At 35.1% G+C, this 18,680-nt stretch overlaps 1 protein-coding gene across 1 annotated transcript; it reads right to left on the bottom strand.

The window, feature by feature from the left end:
- Positions 1–523: 523 nt before the first annotated feature.
- On the bottom strand, positions 524–1,876 carry LOC147510814 (putative F-box/LRR-repeat protein 23). The gene has a single exon (XM_086602649.1). It carries the CDS (start codon positions 1,519–1,521, stop codon positions 643–645), a length of 879 nt encoding a protein of 292 aa, XP_086458775.1. The 5' UTR covers positions 1,522–1,876; the 3' UTR covers positions 524–642.
- Between the last annotated feature and the right edge of the window lie 16,804 nt (positions 1,877–18,680).

Here is an 18,680-nt window from a genome sequence, read left to right as displayed (position 1 = left end):
GCAGAATGTCAAAACTTATGGCAAGTAATTTATACATCCTGTAAGAAAACTAATTATATAGACATGATTAATGTGTCCGTTTGAGGTGAAGGAATGGAATCCCTCTTTCACAAACAATTCCAGTCTGCTACCAATTAGCACATAGAAGGGGTTATTTTGTGCACATCCCTAGACCTCTCAAGACCGAAATTCACTACCCTTTATTTCCCTAAGTTAGAAAGAATAACTTCTGATGTATCTCTTTTATTGCTAGAACCACACCACTCCAGACAACACTGCACAGGTGGTTGCAACTTTTGGAAGTATGTACCATTGTTCCATTGCGCACCTCAGTGCAACCATTTCTATAACTGAGCGTGTTTCCTGTATCCTTACGTCCCTTGGATATTTTCACAACGATTCTCGACAAAATAGTTGAGACTGTCGACTTTGAAGACACAGTAACAAGAACACCGTGATAGTAATAGTACTTCAAGTTGTTCTACCATTAAAACAAAAACTCCCTGAATACAAATTGTGAACAAGAGAATTGCATACTTACAAAATATTAATGAAAATAAAGTGTACCACTACATTAAAAATATAATAAATCCATCAATTTACATATTGGAAAACATGGCAGACACATAATCAAATTGACTCCTAGTAAGTTTCTCTGCTCCACAAGTCCTTAACATTAATATCTGTGTCGAAATCATAACTTTCGACATCACCTTCAGCTTCGGAGCCAAATATAGAATCAGAACCAAACCAAAAATATGTCATTCTATCAAGACATGTTTGCAACAAAACCCCTTGCAGATTGAGATTTTCACAATATCGTATATCAAGGAATTTAAGGTTGGGACATCCATCAAGAATAGCGCGCAAACCATCGTCTGTTAAGGCATTCCAGTAAAGATGGAGACGACGTAACTGAGGCAGATTTTTCCCAATAGCATATGCCACATTGTCACTCTCGTTCCGGGAAAATTCTGACTGTCTAGTTGGATCAAAGTTGAGTAGAAAAGATTTCAACTGTGAGCAAGAACAAACAACCTTTTCAATTGTTTCTACCCCAATCTCACATCCGCTAAACTCAAGTTCTTCTAGCATAGGATTTTCTTTAACAACTTCCTCCAATACTTCGTCTATGTCTTCACAATGTTTTAACCGAAGAGACTTCAACGAGTTGGATTTCTCAGCAATATACTTTAAAAGCTCCTCAGTAACTAAATCTTCCATATAGATTTCTGTTAATTCTCCACTACTTCTAGCCACAACTTCCTTACCTACTTCCGTAAAACGATCATAATCATCTGTTTTAAAATAACCACATCTAGTCATAACTAAACAAGTATAAAGCTTAGGTTCTTGCGCGAGTTTTTGCCACGAAGAACATACGAACTGGGCACGAAAGAGAATTTCCATAGGCCCAAGTTTCATAAAGATGAGAAGCATAACATCTTCAGGAAAATCAAACCAGTTCCTCCACCTCCTCCCCTTTGCTTCGGCCAATAATGTACTTCTTCTTGCCTTCATTGTTACCTTGTGCCGAGTTCTGTTTTTTTTTACATGCTAGTATCACTCTTTGCTTCAGAAGCACTTGTTCTCGTCTTCATTGTTACGCTACTTTTCACTTCGATAGATATTTGGTAAGTCTGTTTTGGAAGTCCGTATGTTTCTTGATAAAGAAAATCTTTTTGGGAATTCTCACATTAACTATAACTGATTTTCGTGGGTATTACCATTCTCATGGGTTGTTTGGTAAAAACAAAATTAGAATTCCCGTGAGAATAGGACTACTTAGTTGCCGAGAATAGTTGGGTTTGTTAGGCCTCAAATCTATTTAACAACTCCAATCTCCAAGCATATTCTCTTATGCCAACAAGTTCAACAAGGTACAGTAAAGTCTTCTTCTTTAATTTTCATTGTTTTCTCTTCGTTGATACTCAGAGTCTTCTTCTTGAAAATACTAGGTGCGCAAGTTCTAAGATTGTTTTGTAGTAGCGGTAATACTCTCGCAGGTACTGCTACTTATCCTTTGGTCTTTTTTTTTTCTCTGTTTTCATGTTGACGTGCTTAGATTTTTCCCTTCAATTTTATTACACTGTATTAAGGTTATTTCAGTTATAAGCGAACAACAATATGTAGGAGTCATAGCAATTGTGCCGAGCATCGACCTTCAAAGATAAGGTTTAGAAACATAGTTATATTGACTCAGAGAGTCAGAGATAGTATTCTCTTTATAGCCCCTTGGTATATATGCTACAAAGTTAACAAGGAACACAAATTTCCAGAAACAGGCAACGCATTGAATACTAAAGCTTTGCGAGAACTCAGTAGGAAAATAGAGTTCTTTGGACCCTGATGCTGGAGTATTTAGTTCTTCAATGAGTTCTTGATTCCCTCCTAAAATGTACACCAACGGAAAGATTAGTATAGTTAAACAATAACTAAAAAAAATTAAGATACCAAAAAGAAACTTGTGCAGATGCACAGTTAGTGAAGTATTCTTTCAAATACTAGTTACTGATAGAGGGTAGAGTTGACATAAACTTCAGCAAAATCTACATCAAGTTGAATTTCAATAGAAGCATGCAACACTGATTTCCAACATCCATGTAGCCAGGTTACAGCCATCTTTGATCTCGGTCTGCAAGATGTTTCAAGAGTCAAGATGTGTAAATAGGTCCCGAACATGGATTCAGAATAGTCAAGACTTTCTGCAAATTTAGGCACTCATGTTTTAAGTTTATCCACACTCTTAAGAAATTCATTATTTTGTTATAATCTAGTTCGAGAATCTCAATGAGCTAAACTTGGAACAGTTTAATCATATCCCATGTAGGCTCTTAAGTTAGCGCCATAACATTACATTTGCCTCCATCAAATTTCAAGTGGATAAAAGAGAAACATAGTTACATTTGCTAGCTTGGTTTGTAGGAATTACTTTTAGTTGCTTGTTGAAACCACTGACGCATCAAGACTCTTGTTGAAATGAAAGACAATTAGTAAGACTAGCCTTAGAAGGATACTTGTGTTTTTCAGTTCTTCCAACTGCCAGATGATGCAAAATTTACTCCATTTTATTTCAGTGTAAAAAAGTTATGCTGGTACAGTGTTGAGATGTGAGTTTTTCTCAGTTCTAGGTGATTAGACTCAACCTGGAGCTACTTAGGTCGAGTTAGGACTAGAATTCAGCAGCTTGATTTTAAGCAGTGCGACTCTGCACCAAGTGTGCCAGCCCCTATATAGTGGAAGAGTATAAACCTAAAAAAGTTCCCAATGTTTGGGCACTTTGATTTACTTTTTTTATGCTAAGCAATTTATCATATGCATTTGAACTTATTTTTTTGCTGGAATATGCATTTGAACTTGATTTTGTGATTATGGTCTGAGCTCTCCGTGTCTAGGTCATAGTAGTTTGATTATTTCACTAATAGAAAGCTCTGGTCAAGAATATTATCTCACTTGATTAGTTGATTTTTGTCTCCCTGATTTTTTGCCACTCTAAAGTGTAAAAATGATATAAGGTTGTGGAATCTAAAAGGCTTACTTATACAGTGTGTGTGGGTATGATGTATATTAATTATACGTTATGCCCCTTGCAGCATTTATATTAACTAGATAGCTCACGTTAGCTCTCCTAATTAACTGTCTCTATGTAATGTTTGTATCCATCTAATTTAATATTTGAGGGAAAAAAAAATCTAGTTAAGTAGATTTCATTGTTAGTGTCCAGTTATAAGATAACCAAGTTCAATTAGTGTTAGAACTGAATAGCACGTTGTCTGTCCAATGTTTTAGTGTTTCAGAGTGTAGACAGTAGACAAGCCAGAGATGAATAATAATTAATAATATGGGATGTACTATTCATAGAAAGAAATTAAAAGCAAGCAATCATTTGAGATTTGCAGGGGACATTAAAAGAAACACGGTAATAAGAACACGGTTTACTAACTAGATATTCATTTGAACCAATCAGACTGGGTGAATTCTTGCTGACTAAAGAATTAAAGAAAACTATACCAATCTGGATTAAACAAGATTTACGGCATCTAGTTCTATGCAAGCTGAATATCTAACAGCAGAGCTCGCGATCAAACTCTACCAGTCCCTAGAGTTGATCTCAATTGAACTTCTGGGGACAACCAAAGGGTAATCTGCTCGATGAGAGGAGCTTCTTTTTTTGGCAGAATGCTTTGAGTATTTTGGATTCAATTAAGGCTATTGTAGTAAAGTTTTACTGGCAGGACTCGTAGAGTTTTAAATGAGGAGGCACACTATAGAGCTCATTGCAAAATTGTCAGTAATTTGTGGAGATTCCATTGTCAGTTCTTGGTTCTTGGTTCGTGAACAAAAGGTTGCTTCCCGTTCGTGTTGGAACTTGACTTCAATAAAATTGAGAAGAAGAAGATGTTGAGTTTGCCAAGAACATCATCTTTTCCTGTAGATCAAAGCTTAGAACTTCAAATTGAAAGCTGTGACTAAGGTACGATTTTCTGTTTCCGCTGTGCTATTTCATGCATGTGATATAGTATAATTATACATATCATAGAAATCATGCATGAGATATCGGTATAAACCCTACACTCTCTAAGCAGCCAAAGCAAGGCAGATAACTACAGAACATAAACGAAAGATCATGACAATACCATTTACAGAAGAAAAAATATTAAGTTAAGTGTTAATTATTGATATTGCATCTCATCTCATCTTTATTTAAGCTAGTAAAACCGCGATAACAACTGATCTCATTGATCATTTTTGGTTTCTTTAACTAGCAAAAACGCTTAATTGAGACTGTTGGATTTGAAGACACATTAAAAAGAACACCCTCACAATAATTTGAATTTATTCAACCATTAAAAAAAGACTCCCATTATCGATTGTGAAGTGCAGAATTGCGTACTTTACCAAAATAAAAAGTAGAATTGCATAAGACATAAAACCAATTAAATCATCTAACTAATGGAAAACAAGGCATTCACAACACCAAAATTAATTACCTCTAGCTTCTTCCACAAGTCCTAAACATTAATTTCTAAATCAAAATCATAATCATCGAGATCATCAGTTTCATCGAGCTGATTCGAAATGATCAGTTCCAAACTTTAAATGAGCCGATCTATCAATACATGTTTGCAACAAATCATCATGCAGAGTGACACTTTCACATAGTCGAACATCAAGGTATTTAAGGTTAGGACATCCATTAAAAATGGCTAGTAAACCACTGTTTGTTACTCTATTGCCGTAAAGTAATTGAGGCATGTTTTCTCCGATTGTAGATGCTAATCTATCACTATCGTCCTCACAATATGGATACTGTGTCAATGGATCAAAGTTGAGTTGAAAATAATTCAACTGTGAGCAAGAACAAACTACTTTCTCCATTGTTTCTACTCGAATCGTACAGCCACTAACCTCAAGTTCTTCCAGCATAGGATTTTCTTTAACAACTTTCTCCAATGCTTCGTCTATCTTTTCACAATATAATATTTTAACCCAAGAGACTTCAACGACTTCGATTTCTCAGCAATATACACTAAAAGCTCCTCAGTAACTAAATCTATAACCCCGTCTCTTTATAACTATAGAGCGATAAAGCAGAGGCTCTTTTCGTCTTCATTGTCATCTTAGGATGAGTTCTCTTTTTCTTCCTATTCATCACTTTTTTCATTTTGCTTTACATGCAAATGTGGATTTCATCTTGTTAGGCTTTTATTGATATTATTTTCACTCAGTTTCGGAAGTACTAATATACTAAGAAAATTGTTTAGCTCTTAGTATATTAGTACTTCCGAATAATGACTAGCTCGTTGTCTATCTCTGACGGAATGTTCCTAAGCAATGTTCCTAAGCAATACTAGTCTCATGGCGTCTTAACTGCTACTTATTTGATTAATCGTCATCCCAGTCGGGTTCTTGGTTTTAAATCCCCATTGGAAGTGCTCAAATCTAGGCCGTTGGATCTCTCTCATCTGCGAGTGTTTGGGTGTGTTTGTTATGTGCATCAGCAAGCTATTCATCGTGATAAATTTGATGCTTTGGCTACTTGATGTATTGAGTATCAGAATTCAGAATTTGGAATTCATCGTCCGGAAAATATATCCTGATTATCAGAATTCAGAAAGAATCGAGTTAGTTAGAATAAAATCTAGATAGATCTTCAGTGGATCCTAAATTTGTAATTCTGTTTCTAATTAAGTATATAACCTTTGAGGAATTTAATTTTTCAATTCTCTAACGGATAGTACTCCTAGTCGTTAAAAACATGTTTGTGGCCGCTACATAATTTAAACAGAAAATTAGTCTAGAGGAGTTAGTTATAAATATTTAGTAGTCTTAAGACTCCTCTTAAATTTGTTTAGAATTTAATACCCCAATTTGACCAGAATATGGAACTAACCACCTGTTATCCAACTTTACTAGGAATAGACGAAAATATCCTCACTTGGAAACAAACATAACCGACTATCTACCCAGTTCCATAGTGGATACAAAACAAAAAATTGAATTTCACACAAAAATTTCACTTATAACTACCTGCCTTCACATTTAAAAATGCATATAATGAAAATAGGGCATCTAGGGTGCATCAGAGTGTATGAGTGTGCAGGAATGAGAGCCCTTGGACAGTACTTCTTTTTTTGCACGAATACACCAAGATTTGTGCCTATATGAGTGGCCCAGATGCTATACGTTGAGTACACCTTGCGCACACTAGCTTTTCGGTAATGAAAAAACTAAAAATATTATGCCTCCAATATTTTGTGGAGGCATTTGACACTAGTCGTTAAGTCTAAACTCCAAACCACTAGACACTAAACCCAAAATCTTTATAAATTAGACCCTAAGCCTAAACCCTAAACCTTAAGACACTAAACCCTAACCCCTATAAACTAGACCCTAAGCCTAAAGCCTAAACCTTAAGACACTAAACCCTAATCCCTATATCCTAAATTTATAAACATTAAACCCTAAACCAACCCGTCTCATTTAATAGTAGTTAATCAAACCCACAAAATAAATAATCAAATATATTTTGTATCTGCATTTTAAAATGCGTGGTGTGTATGCATTTTAAAATGTATAAGTTTATAATGTGGTGCATCTGCATTTTAAAATATATAAGTTTATAATGTGGTGCATAACGTGGTGCATCTGTATTTTAAAATATATAAGTTTATAACACGGTGTATCTGCATTTTAAAATGTATAAGTTTATAACGTCCCCATTCGGATGAAAACAGGTAGTGTCAAATTTAACTTTTGGAGGGACTTTTTGCTAAATTCTATTCAAACCCAAAATCTACTCTTTTTGTTCTAGTAGTTATCTTATCTAAAAGTAGTTATCTTATTCAATCTTATTCTGGTAGTTATCTTATCTACAAGTAGTTATCTTGGAAGGGTGAAAAAGAGAATAATTTATATTAAAAAATAACAGGTGGCACCTGGTCTCGAGTCAAAAGCTTAGATTCTAAAAATTTTCTATAAAAAAACACTTATGGCGGATAAAAACAATGTAGGGGTATTAAAACCCAAAAAAATTATGGATAGGGCTTTTGAGTAGTTTTTTTTTTTTAATGAGACTCTCTAGCCCAATTTCTTGATAATTTAAAAGAGGCTTAAAGGCCATTATTGTGATGAGTATGTTAATTGCTAAGAGCTATAGATGGAACAATTAAATCTTTTGTTCCTAATTCTCTAAAAAAATCCTAAAGAACAGTTGTACACAGAAGAGATGGGATATCTGTGTATTGCACTGAGATGCTTCTGCTTCCATACAGTAGTGATTCCAAGCTTTACATATAAATATTACTAAGAAAATTATTTCCAAGTTGCCCTGTACATTACTTGTGAGTTGTGACCCTGTGGCCTGTAAAATCACTTGTGAGTTGTGACGTTGATCTCAATTGATATGCAACCAAGTTATATATGTTAAGAAGTTAAAATTCTCATTTTAAGGAAAGAAAATAACTCGACGAAAACAAATGCTGCAGCTCCTCGACCTCGATTATGTTTTGACGCTAATGCTATATCAGTACTCATTTGTACGAAGCCATTCAGCGGTGGCTACCAAATTCAGTGTTCCAATGTCTTCTTGGTGGATCCCCATGGACGAAACATCCTGAAAGTTTTCATAGCTGCGTAGACAATAGTCTATCTTAAAGCTGCAATTCTATTCTTCTGCTCGATACATAACATAACATAAATACTTTTCGTGTGTTTTTTTTTCCTAATTATATGTACACTAGTATACTGCATAGCAGTGGGAGCGTGAGCGGAGAAAGGATGGAGAATAACAGTGCCAAGTCCCCGTACACCCTTTGAGAGAATTGCAGTTACCAACAGAGAAGAGTGGGGCTCTCTTTTCCAAAACATTCTCAAAATAATTCTAAGAACATCTCATCTAAGAAAACTACATTATTCGCCAAGAAAATTTCAAAGTATAGCATGCCTAGAAACTTGACTGATTGAACTAAGGTAGACTAAAGCATTTTCCTACTAGAAAAGGATAAAACCAGGGAACTCACGCTCATGCTATTTACAAGGTGGTTTGCGATCATAATGTCGACTATCAGTGTATAATCCTTCAAATTAGGACTGTGTTTATCAAATTGATGAGAAAGTCCCATACTATTTTCTCTGACAGTACTAACAACATTGTTATTAGCTTAACTTTGAATTAACAATGCAAATATCAAACCCCAGACATCAAGTACATTTCTCTACCTCTTCCACTAAAAAATCAAATTTCATTTCCTTTTAGTAAGCTCAATCGTATACCATACTATACTTTACTATCAACCTATTATCTAAAAACAAAGCAAAAGAATAAAAAAATACGTCTAAGCTACAAATCATGAAAACACAAAATTCAAAGCACACAAATCATGAAAACGAAAAAATATCAAACACCCCAAGTTCTAAAGCTATTTTTAAAAAAAAAAAAAATCAAATATCACTAAAATAATAAAACCCCATCACTTGATACTTTAATTCAAAAAACCTCAACTGAATTGAAGAGTGTGTAAGAGGAATAAAACTTACACAAAATCTTCTTTCTTCTTCTTTGCATTCTCTAGCTTTGTATTATGAATTTGGAGTGGGTTAGAGAGACGAGAGTGAGAGATGAGTTATTGATGAGAATGAGAGACAGAGGAGTCATCGGCAGAGAGAGAGAGAGAGATTGGAGAGAAAGAGTGTTTGCGAAGAAGAAGTGAAGAGAGATTGAAGACAGACAAACAGGAACCAATCAAACAACATTTTGGGCCACATACTCCCACCCGGCTGAAGAACGTTCGCTCCGCTCATTTGATAACATAATTGTGAACATGAATCCATATCAGGCCATTTATTACACAAGCTTTTCATAATTCCTGCACAATAGTATTTCTACCCATCTAACACTTCATCAAATTTTTGTAGAAGTAATTTCTCTATTCCGGCATAACCAACCTGCAATAAAGGTCCCTGAGTTTCTGAGCATGAGTGCCTAAAGAAGAACCATTGTTGTGAGTTATATTTGAAAACTTGTTTTACATTGAGTACCACTTAGATGTTATTTTAAAGTTCCTTGTGATCTGCTTCTCATCCTTGTATAACCTCTTTGCGTGCATAGTCTTCCCACCTAGAGCAGCAGTTCTCAGGTGAAATCTTGCTAACTAGAGAGGTTTAGATGCATTAGTTTTTTTTTATTGGTAAGTCTGTTTTAAATGAGATCAGTAACTCTTGGATGCTGGCGGGGTTCGAGCTCCAAACCTCTGGTATCATCACCCAAAGATTTTACCGACTTTGCTAGTCGGCACCTGCTAGATGCATTAAGTTGACTGGCGTTTACTTGCCATCACACTCGGTCAACAATTCACTACACCATAACAGGCTATTTGCAACGGCAAAAAACCGTTGCTAATAATTTTCGCAACGCTTTTTAAGCGTTGCAAATATGGCGTGGGTAAAGTGTTGGAAATTTTTGCAACGGTTAATAAGCGTTGCAAATAAAAATTTGCAACGGTTAATAAGCGTTACAAACAGAAATTTGCAACGGTTAATAAGCGTTGCTAATTGAAATTTCCAACGCTTATTAACCGTTGCAAGAAAAACTTTCCAACGGTTTTTAAGCGTTGCAAATATTATTTATAACACTTATTTATGCCTATTTCGTACAAAATTTTAGCAACGTTTTTAAATTTGTAACGGTTATAAACCATTGTTGATGGGTTGCAAATAAAAAAAAAATCTCATATTTTGTAGCAACCAGCTAAACCTGCCCCATTTTATTATGACACACTTAACCTGCAAAAATAACACTACTTGTTCTATATTGAAACAAACATCTCATTTTCATATTGAAACAAACATCCCAATTCCACGATAAAGTCCTCATTGCCTTTTCATACCATTTGACAAATAAATAATAACAAACACAAGCAAAAGACTGAAAAAAATAGGATATTCGTTAAACCATATATGCAATATAACTTCAAAATATTTTCTAAGAGTTACACATTCATATTTACAAATAAGGATAGCATATTCAATACAATTTTCCAAGCAATCTCGAATCGTTGCAATACCAAGTATTGGTGATGGCTTCACTCACTATAAATCCTAGTGCGGCTCCACAAAGTCCATCTAATTCCTAAAAATTCACAAAACAAATAATGAACTTAGAAATACAATAGTACTAATTAAAGTCATGCAATTAATTAAATATTTGAAAATTCACCTAAAGGAAGTAAGAAGTTGAACAAATGAGAAAATGGAGGGTGGAATTTTAAGTTTTTACCTTGTTGAGGAGCTTGAGGTGAGCATGATCATTTAATTGGGGAGCAATTATTTTGGTCTGCTTCTTGCTTTTCCCTCCATCAAATTGATACCCTACACAACACACTGAACAACACATTGAACGACAACAAAATGATCTATCTAGCTATTCTAAAAGGCTTTGAAACACTTTATATATAAACAAAAGCACCACTTCTATAAACCTAGGACTATCCAAAAATATTGTCCTGCATCAACATGTACTAGCAAGCCATGGACCCAACATAACTCTAAAAAAGAGGGGTCAGAACATAACAATGTATAGAGCAAGTCAACCTACTTTGTACCAAGTGAAATTCAAACTTTCAAACAAACACTTGTGTTCAATGATAATATATAAAGTAACCATGACACCCAACTAGAAACATCTAGTCATCAAGACATTAGTTTCAAACACGGAGATAAATGGGGCAGAAAAATTGTAGATAAAAAAAAAATGTAAGAAAGAGTTGTACGAAAGATTTGTTTAACCTGTTTTATATTTCTTAAACACAATGCAAACTCAGATACCGAGTAGTCCACCAATAGGGAAAACCAAACCTAAAAAGTCAACAAATAATGATAAATTGTGAATACATTGACACGTGGTCGAGCCATGCGTCCTTGTAGAGTTATGTTCTCTTATAAGGGGAATACTACTTTCAAAGAATAACCCGCAAAAGACTAGGGAAACCCTTCTACATATGTGTGAGGCGTGCTTGGGCATATGTTAATTTGCATATTTGAAATATAAATTTGTAGCCAACCTTGGGTCGCGTGGAGATGTGGAAATTTTTATTCAATGGATGCAAGGCCCTTATACACATGGTTTTCTTTAATATTTTATTCAATTATTATTGATTGTACTACAAACCAAATAGTTTTCTACATGTCTAGAGGCATATACAACAGCAGCACAAGTTAGGCTTATAACTTTATATACAATCTAACTCTCTCTTCCAGTATCAAAAGTCTAGGTAGTTTCCAACTCCACTAAATCCCAATGTTCAAAGGAACTATGTTAGACAAGCATTTAGTGAACTGAAACAATGAAATTTCAGCACACATGTTCCTCAAATACTCCATAAAGTACATGAATTTCTCACTGAGTTAATATATATAGAGGACACCCATACAATTGTTATAGATAAAGATCAAGGGCAGTTCAACTATAGTGAATATAGCTCGTCTGAACTAGAAGGTATACAATCACATCTCACCTAACAGTGCTAGAGACACCATTTGATCTAAACCAACCTACGGAGGAAATGCATAATGAAGCTTTACTGTTACATAAGGAGGAAATGCATAATGAAGAAGTATAAACCAACCTACGGAGGAAATGCATAATGAAGAAGCATAAACCAACCTAAGGAGGAAATGCATAATGAAGAAGCATAAACCAACCTGAAAACTCTCACAACTCCCCTAGCTGAGATGACCTCATGACAATTCTACAAGAATTTAAAAGCTAAGGTTTCTTTTTCGATGCTAAGTTTTTGATACAAGGTGTAGAATTTGTATGTGATGTGACTTTAGCAAGAAGATAATGCATGTGAGTACCCAAATCATATATTAAAAGCAAATCGGAAAAACCTGAGAATCTAAGCTAGAAATCATTTACCAAAACTGAAGCTACCAAACTTTTAAACTGTCTACTCCCTACCTACACAATTGGTGTGGAATGACATGAATTCGACGACGGAAGAAAATAAGGACATATACTAAGCAGGAAGATTGGAATGTGGGCTCTTAAAAAGTACTAACCATCCCCTTAGATAAATACCTACCCCTCCACCCACTTAACTTTATACCAAAGCGTTCAACACTTCAACCACAAGATCCCAAACAGATTTTAACCAATAAGAAGCCCGACGTATTTAGAAGGTAAAGTTGCAACCTCACGTAGCAAAAACAAAATCAATGATATCTCCTAAAAAGACAATAGTATCATCAGCAACCTTAAAGCCCTCAATAACACCTCTCCTGTTAGCCCTGGAGATCATCCTCCCCAAGACTTCTACCACTAAAATGAACAAAAGAGGATAATATTTGTCTCATATAATTATATCTTTTAATGGAGGGGTTTTTTTTTTTGAAGTTAATTTTTTTAGGTTTAACCACTTAAAGTTGCCATAATTGAAGGCTCCCACCCCTCAAATTGGGACATACACTTATTTTCAGTTTGCTATTTAAGGGTTGACACATCATTTACACTTTCTAGGCACATAGCTCACCAAGTAACTAAAGGTACTAAAAACCAAGTGAAAGTTGTCATAGAGATTGGGTTCAAATCAGGGGAAAGAACTACCATAGAGTTCACACATGTTGATAAGTTCTAAATACATACAAATTCAAAGAGAAAGATAACAAACTTCAGCAAATTTAGCAATTAATTTTAAAGAGGCCACATGTAGCCATCGAAATTTTGAAAATGTGTGTGAATACCAAAATGTATATGGGAAGTCTTCAACACACTTTCCTGATTGTCATGTTCAAATTAGTGACCTCAAAAGGTGGGCCTAACTTACTATCAACAAAGTGATCCACGAATATTATGGACAGGTATAAAAAATCACTTGCCTTCTATAACATCAAGAAGAGTTAAGCATCCAGCCTGATGCATTGCTTGAAGAGTCTGCGTAAGAGCCTCCATAAGAGCTGGTTTCTTTGCTTTCAGTTTTTCCTACATGAGAAGAGACAAAAACAGTTAGGCTTGTTAGGACTGGCCCATTGGTCAAAGTGTAATTGGGGCGGTTGGCACATGGGAACTAAGTATACAAGTTAATTTTATTTAGTTTATTAGCACTTATTTACCAATTCAATATAATATAATATTGATATATGATGTAGATTCCAAGTTTCCAACAAATGAGCAGATATAGGGGTGATGCTTTATAATGCTTACAACTAGAAATGTAAAACATCACCAAAGGGAACCAAAAAGGATCAACTATCGACCATTTGCAGTGCCTTTGAAGTTGAATGTACAACTATGGTTACTAAACAAAAGATAAATAAATAACTTCGATAAGATAATACAAGAAGAGCAAGTAGTCAAGAACCAATTACATCAAAATTCACTACCACATAATAATAAAACCATAAATCTAATAAGCTCAATATAGTAGAAGGGGACTGTGTGATCAAAAGAAAGGAAACAACCAATTTTTTCATATCAAAGTATAGAGCATATAGCAAGACACTCACAAGCAAAACTGGCAATATAAAACGTGATCCCCCAGAGAAATGGCTTCTCGGTCCCCTTGCAAGATTCCCAATAGATAATATAGCTTCAACTACAACAGCCTATGTTCACATCCGTAATAAGTGCAAGTACATAAATTAGTAAACCGAGGGGCCCAACAACCGGGTTCACATAACTAAATTGGAACATGATCAAGTAACATTCTTCGGACTAAGTGGTATCACATAATATAGAGTTAAAGACAAGCTAAATACCTTCTTGAGGATCCGGACTTCGGTGAAATCACCAGGAGCTATTCGTTTTGTTGAGGCAAGGTCTTTAAGTTCGCTAATAGCCGCCTTTCTTTCTTGCCATGTAGTAGCTTTCTAAAACAACAGAAAGAATAAACAGATAACAAATCAACAAAGACAAAGCACCCATTCCAGACTATTAGGAATATGGTTTCAGTCAAACTGCATATGAAAAAAAAGGAAAACAAAAGGTAGCTAGTCTCTATGAAACACACAAAAATTGGAACTAACCACTCCATTCCAAAACTATGACTTCTCCAAAGGCGTAAGAATATCAACTGGATCAACAAGTTCATATTCATCCATTTCCTATGGACTTGATAACGGAATTTTATCAGGTTCAACACAGTTTGCAAGACAAAATGTAAAGCCAATAAATAAGCATACTATCATAAAACAATAGATCAAGTTAGTGCAGAATTTAGACACAACCTTACTTCTTACGTGCGTGCCAACTCCCAGACCACAAACACTAAAATTACAAATAGGATCAGAAAAGTAGCCAACCTACTCAAGGAATGACAAGGTTGAGTTGTTAATATCCATCCTCTTTCATGTCCTAATCCTCTCTCGTCGTATTCTTAATCAAGCCCCCTATAATGTTTCTATACTCCTTATTGCAGTCCTGATTTCTAAAAAGACTCATAAAAAACAAAAAAGAAACATAAATACAAAGACAAAACATGTATAAAAAAACCTATACATGTGCATGACTTTGAAAAGCTTTAGTTAGAAAGACGCTTACAAATTCTGGGAGTCCTAATACTGAAACCTCAACATCAAGCATCTATATAATCCCACAATGCTTACGAAAGTTTACAAGTAGATCTAAACCTCCTGATAAGACTAAATCGATGATCAATTTTATACTTCCTTGCCCTAGAATCAATAAAAATTAACAAACCAAACCTCACCATCAATGCAGTGCTACTTGAAAAATTGTTTCGATATTAATTTAAACAACAACGTTGGAGAGAGTCTAAGCCCGGTTGTTTGCACATCCAGACACTCAACAAATAAATTCCTTACTATCAGTAGTAGATTCGTCGGATGGGCCAATCCCCACAACTTCGTGATTCGATTCCTCACGCTGCTCCTTGTCTTGCTCAGATCTAACAAGAATCAACTTGATTACGTAATATAACAAACTCAGTCTCATTTTTATAATAAAATGGATCACGAAGATTCAAATGTATGTATATCAAACTCCATATTTAATTTTGGGTATCTAATCTAGAACCAACAACTTAGACTTGATGACAAAAGAACTAAAAGAGATATCTTTGCCATGATAAGACAGCCACATGTACAAACCTAAAGGAACGACAGTGTAGTATTAACCCAAGTGAGCGAGAGAGAGAGAGAGAAAAGGGTACCGGCAGTAAGTGAGAGGGAGGAGACGTAGCGGCGGTGAGAGAGAGAGGAGAGAGACTAAAGTTAAGATTATCTTTTATATTTCGACCGAAATAATAGAGCGCGATTGTTTTTTATTTCCCTCTTTCGCGAAATTTTTGAATTTTTTATTTGTAACCCATCCCAAACGATTTGTAAGCGTTAGAAATTAATTCATGAAATTCAACCGAATTAAAGCAACACTTAACAACATTACCAACGCTTATATAGTGTTGGCAACTTGCTAACGGTAAATAACCGTTGCAAATCAAAAAAAAATCTGTGCTGCAAATATCTTGTTATGGTGTAGTGATTATATACAATTCTGAATTGGATCACAGTCTGAGATCCTTCTTCTAAAGAGTGTAATGCTGATTGCCAAAACACCAAATCTGTTATGACTTATGAGAAACCTCCTACTAAAGTGCTTAAACATTTTCTGGAGTCACATTATTTCATTGTATGCATTAGAAAAATTATCGTTTTGGGTACCGAACTTGAGTGTTATTTACATACGGGTACCGTACAATTTTATTTGCAAAATAGGGTAGTTTATGAGTTTGATAACTGTGACCGTTATATAGCATTTGCTGATTTGGAATTGAAGACACCAAAGACCTAATATAAAATATGAGTACATTAAGCCCATGAATCCGGTCCAATATCTAATGGGTAGAACAACTCAACAACCCACTTATATGGGTAAAAAACAACCCAAATCATCATCTCTTTGACCCGGTTTAGAAAAAAGAGAAATCTCTCGTAGTAAACCAAAGATCTCCAAATTGTAACTCCCTACAGAGTAGAAAACTAGGATAACAATGAATTGGTCAGATCAACTTTGAAATTTCCTTGTTGAAGTATGTAAAATATCTCACGTTTCTATAAGTGTGGATACGTAATTAGTAGTTGCTGTTTTGAGTAACTTGGCACCCAAGTAAGTCAAGTATAAATATATGAACTAAGGTATATAGAAAACATCTCTCTAACCCTATTATTCTCTCAGCCTCCATTCTTCTCCTTCTTGGTTACCCCATTAATTACAATCATGTTTAAACTCTCATAGCATCACCACTAATATAGTATCGGAGCATCAGGTTCAAATCTAAGTTTAGTGGTATGCTAGGAGAGGTAACCCCCAAAATAAGTATACAAGAAAAAAAATCAATTCTTTTTCAATTAGTTTTTTGGTATAGTATTCAATTCAAGTTTTAATCTTTCTCACAAGAAGTTTCCGCTGGTGTTTAAAGTTTGTTTGAAGAATGCTAGGAGAGAGATCTGAAGTTTCTCAGTATTGGTTTCTTAGTATTGTTTCGCTTCCGCAGTCTCCTTCTTCCGCAATCTCTGTATCTCGTGTATCTGAAGTTAGTATTAGACTAGGCGCACACGCGCTGGGTTTAGCCTTCTGATAGGCGCGCATGTGCTCTGGGCTTTGTATCTCGCAGTTTCTAATGGAAGGCGTGCACGCGCTCGGTTTAAGCCTTCTGCTAGGCGCTTACGCACTCTAGGTTGTTCGTCTCTGTATCTCGAAGTTTTTGGTTTCATATTGTTTCAGAAATTCTCCACCTTGGTATCTTGATTGGAGACTTCTATTTCATCTTGGTTTTCTCGACAACTTGCACGTTTCAAACACTTTATTGCAATCGTTGGGTTTCTTGATTTAAAATATTGGTTCGCAATATCGATTTCGACGACAAGGAGATTGCCATCACGTCCTTGTAAGTTCCACATATTTAAAGAAATTGTTAGTTGTTGTTCAATTTCTTTAAAGAAACGTTTCTCTTTTTTGAATCAAGTACGAAAATTTCAATCCGAGTCTAGTAAAGATTTACTATGTCTTCAACAATATTGTCATGTTCAAATTAGTGACCCCAAAAAGGTGGGCTCAACTTACTATCAACAAAGTCTTTAAGATAGATTTTCCCCCTCACGGTACTTCTAGGTTGGATGGGAAACTGTTTCCCAAGATAGAACAAATTTTTCCTTCTATGGAAAGCAACACTTCAATTCCACAGAATCAACGAACTCAACATTGTGTTTTGACTAAGAACAGAGAGGAGAAAAGAGGCTAAAAGCAGTCTCCCTTTATGCAAAAACGTCTGATATTTATATGAGAGTGGTGCATTTTCAAAACAACACAGTGATTGTTCGAACATTCATATTTTTTGAAAGGATGCACCTTTTCGGCATTATACAACGTTTCAAACCGTTGCACTATTTCATAAATGTTTTCTCTCTTTATTATTTCAAGTGAAACTGTTAAGCCTTAAGTGGCATATGTCATTGGCAAGTATATTAGTTTCTTTGCCTTCCCTACATATGCCCGTTTTGTGAAGTTGTTGTAGTCATTTGCTTCAATGACATCTAAGATCTGCCAATATAGCAACAATGATGTCCATACCGGCTATCTACTCAAGGTAGATCTAGGGGGCGGGGGTGTGCTGCACACCCAATTTTTTTATAAAAAAAAAAAAAAAAAGATATAATAGTGTATAATTCACCCTAAAAGAAATATTTAACAGCCCCTTGAATAGCAATCTTAGAGAATAGACTAGCCCTAAATAAATATTTAAAGCCCTTCAAATATTTTCGGCCCACCCTAAAAGTCGACATAGGGGCCGGATCACCATCAATGCGGTCACAAGTCTAAACCTCAAGCCACATCGACCAACAAATTAGCCCTCTTTAAGGGCTTTAGGGTCGGGCTTTAAGGCGGGGCCTATATATTTTTTTTTTTTACTACATCGGTTTTAAAACTCATTTATATTACAAAAAATGCATAATAATCTACAAACTCAAAGTCTAACCAATCTAAGTAATAATCGCGATATAAGTCCAAAATTTAAAATGCACATCCACAATCTAATGAATCAAGTACATCGAGAGTTGAATTTTTATTCCTCAGACTCAAACCTCACTAAAATTACATTTAACATTGAAATACATGTAAAATAATTATATTATCATTTTTAAAGGAAAAGTAATAGATATAAAGA

The sequence above is a fragment of the Coptis chinensis genome, chromosome 3, assembly GCF_015680905.1.
Source record: "Coptis chinensis isolate HL-2020 chromosome 3, ASM1568090v1, whole genome shotgun sequence".
Taxonomy (NCBI): domain Eukaryota; kingdom Viridiplantae; phylum Streptophyta; class Magnoliopsida; order Ranunculales; family Ranunculaceae; genus Coptis; species Coptis chinensis.
Note: the sequence above shows the minus strand (reverse complement) of the source record. Positions and strands in the feature narration are given on the sequence as shown.

Bases quoted from the DNA above. Each gene is read 5' to 3' on its own strand.
- LOC147510814 (XM_086602649.1), bottom strand. From the start codon at position 1,521: ATGAAGGCAAGAAGAAGTACATTATTGGCCGAAGCAAAGGGGAGGAGG.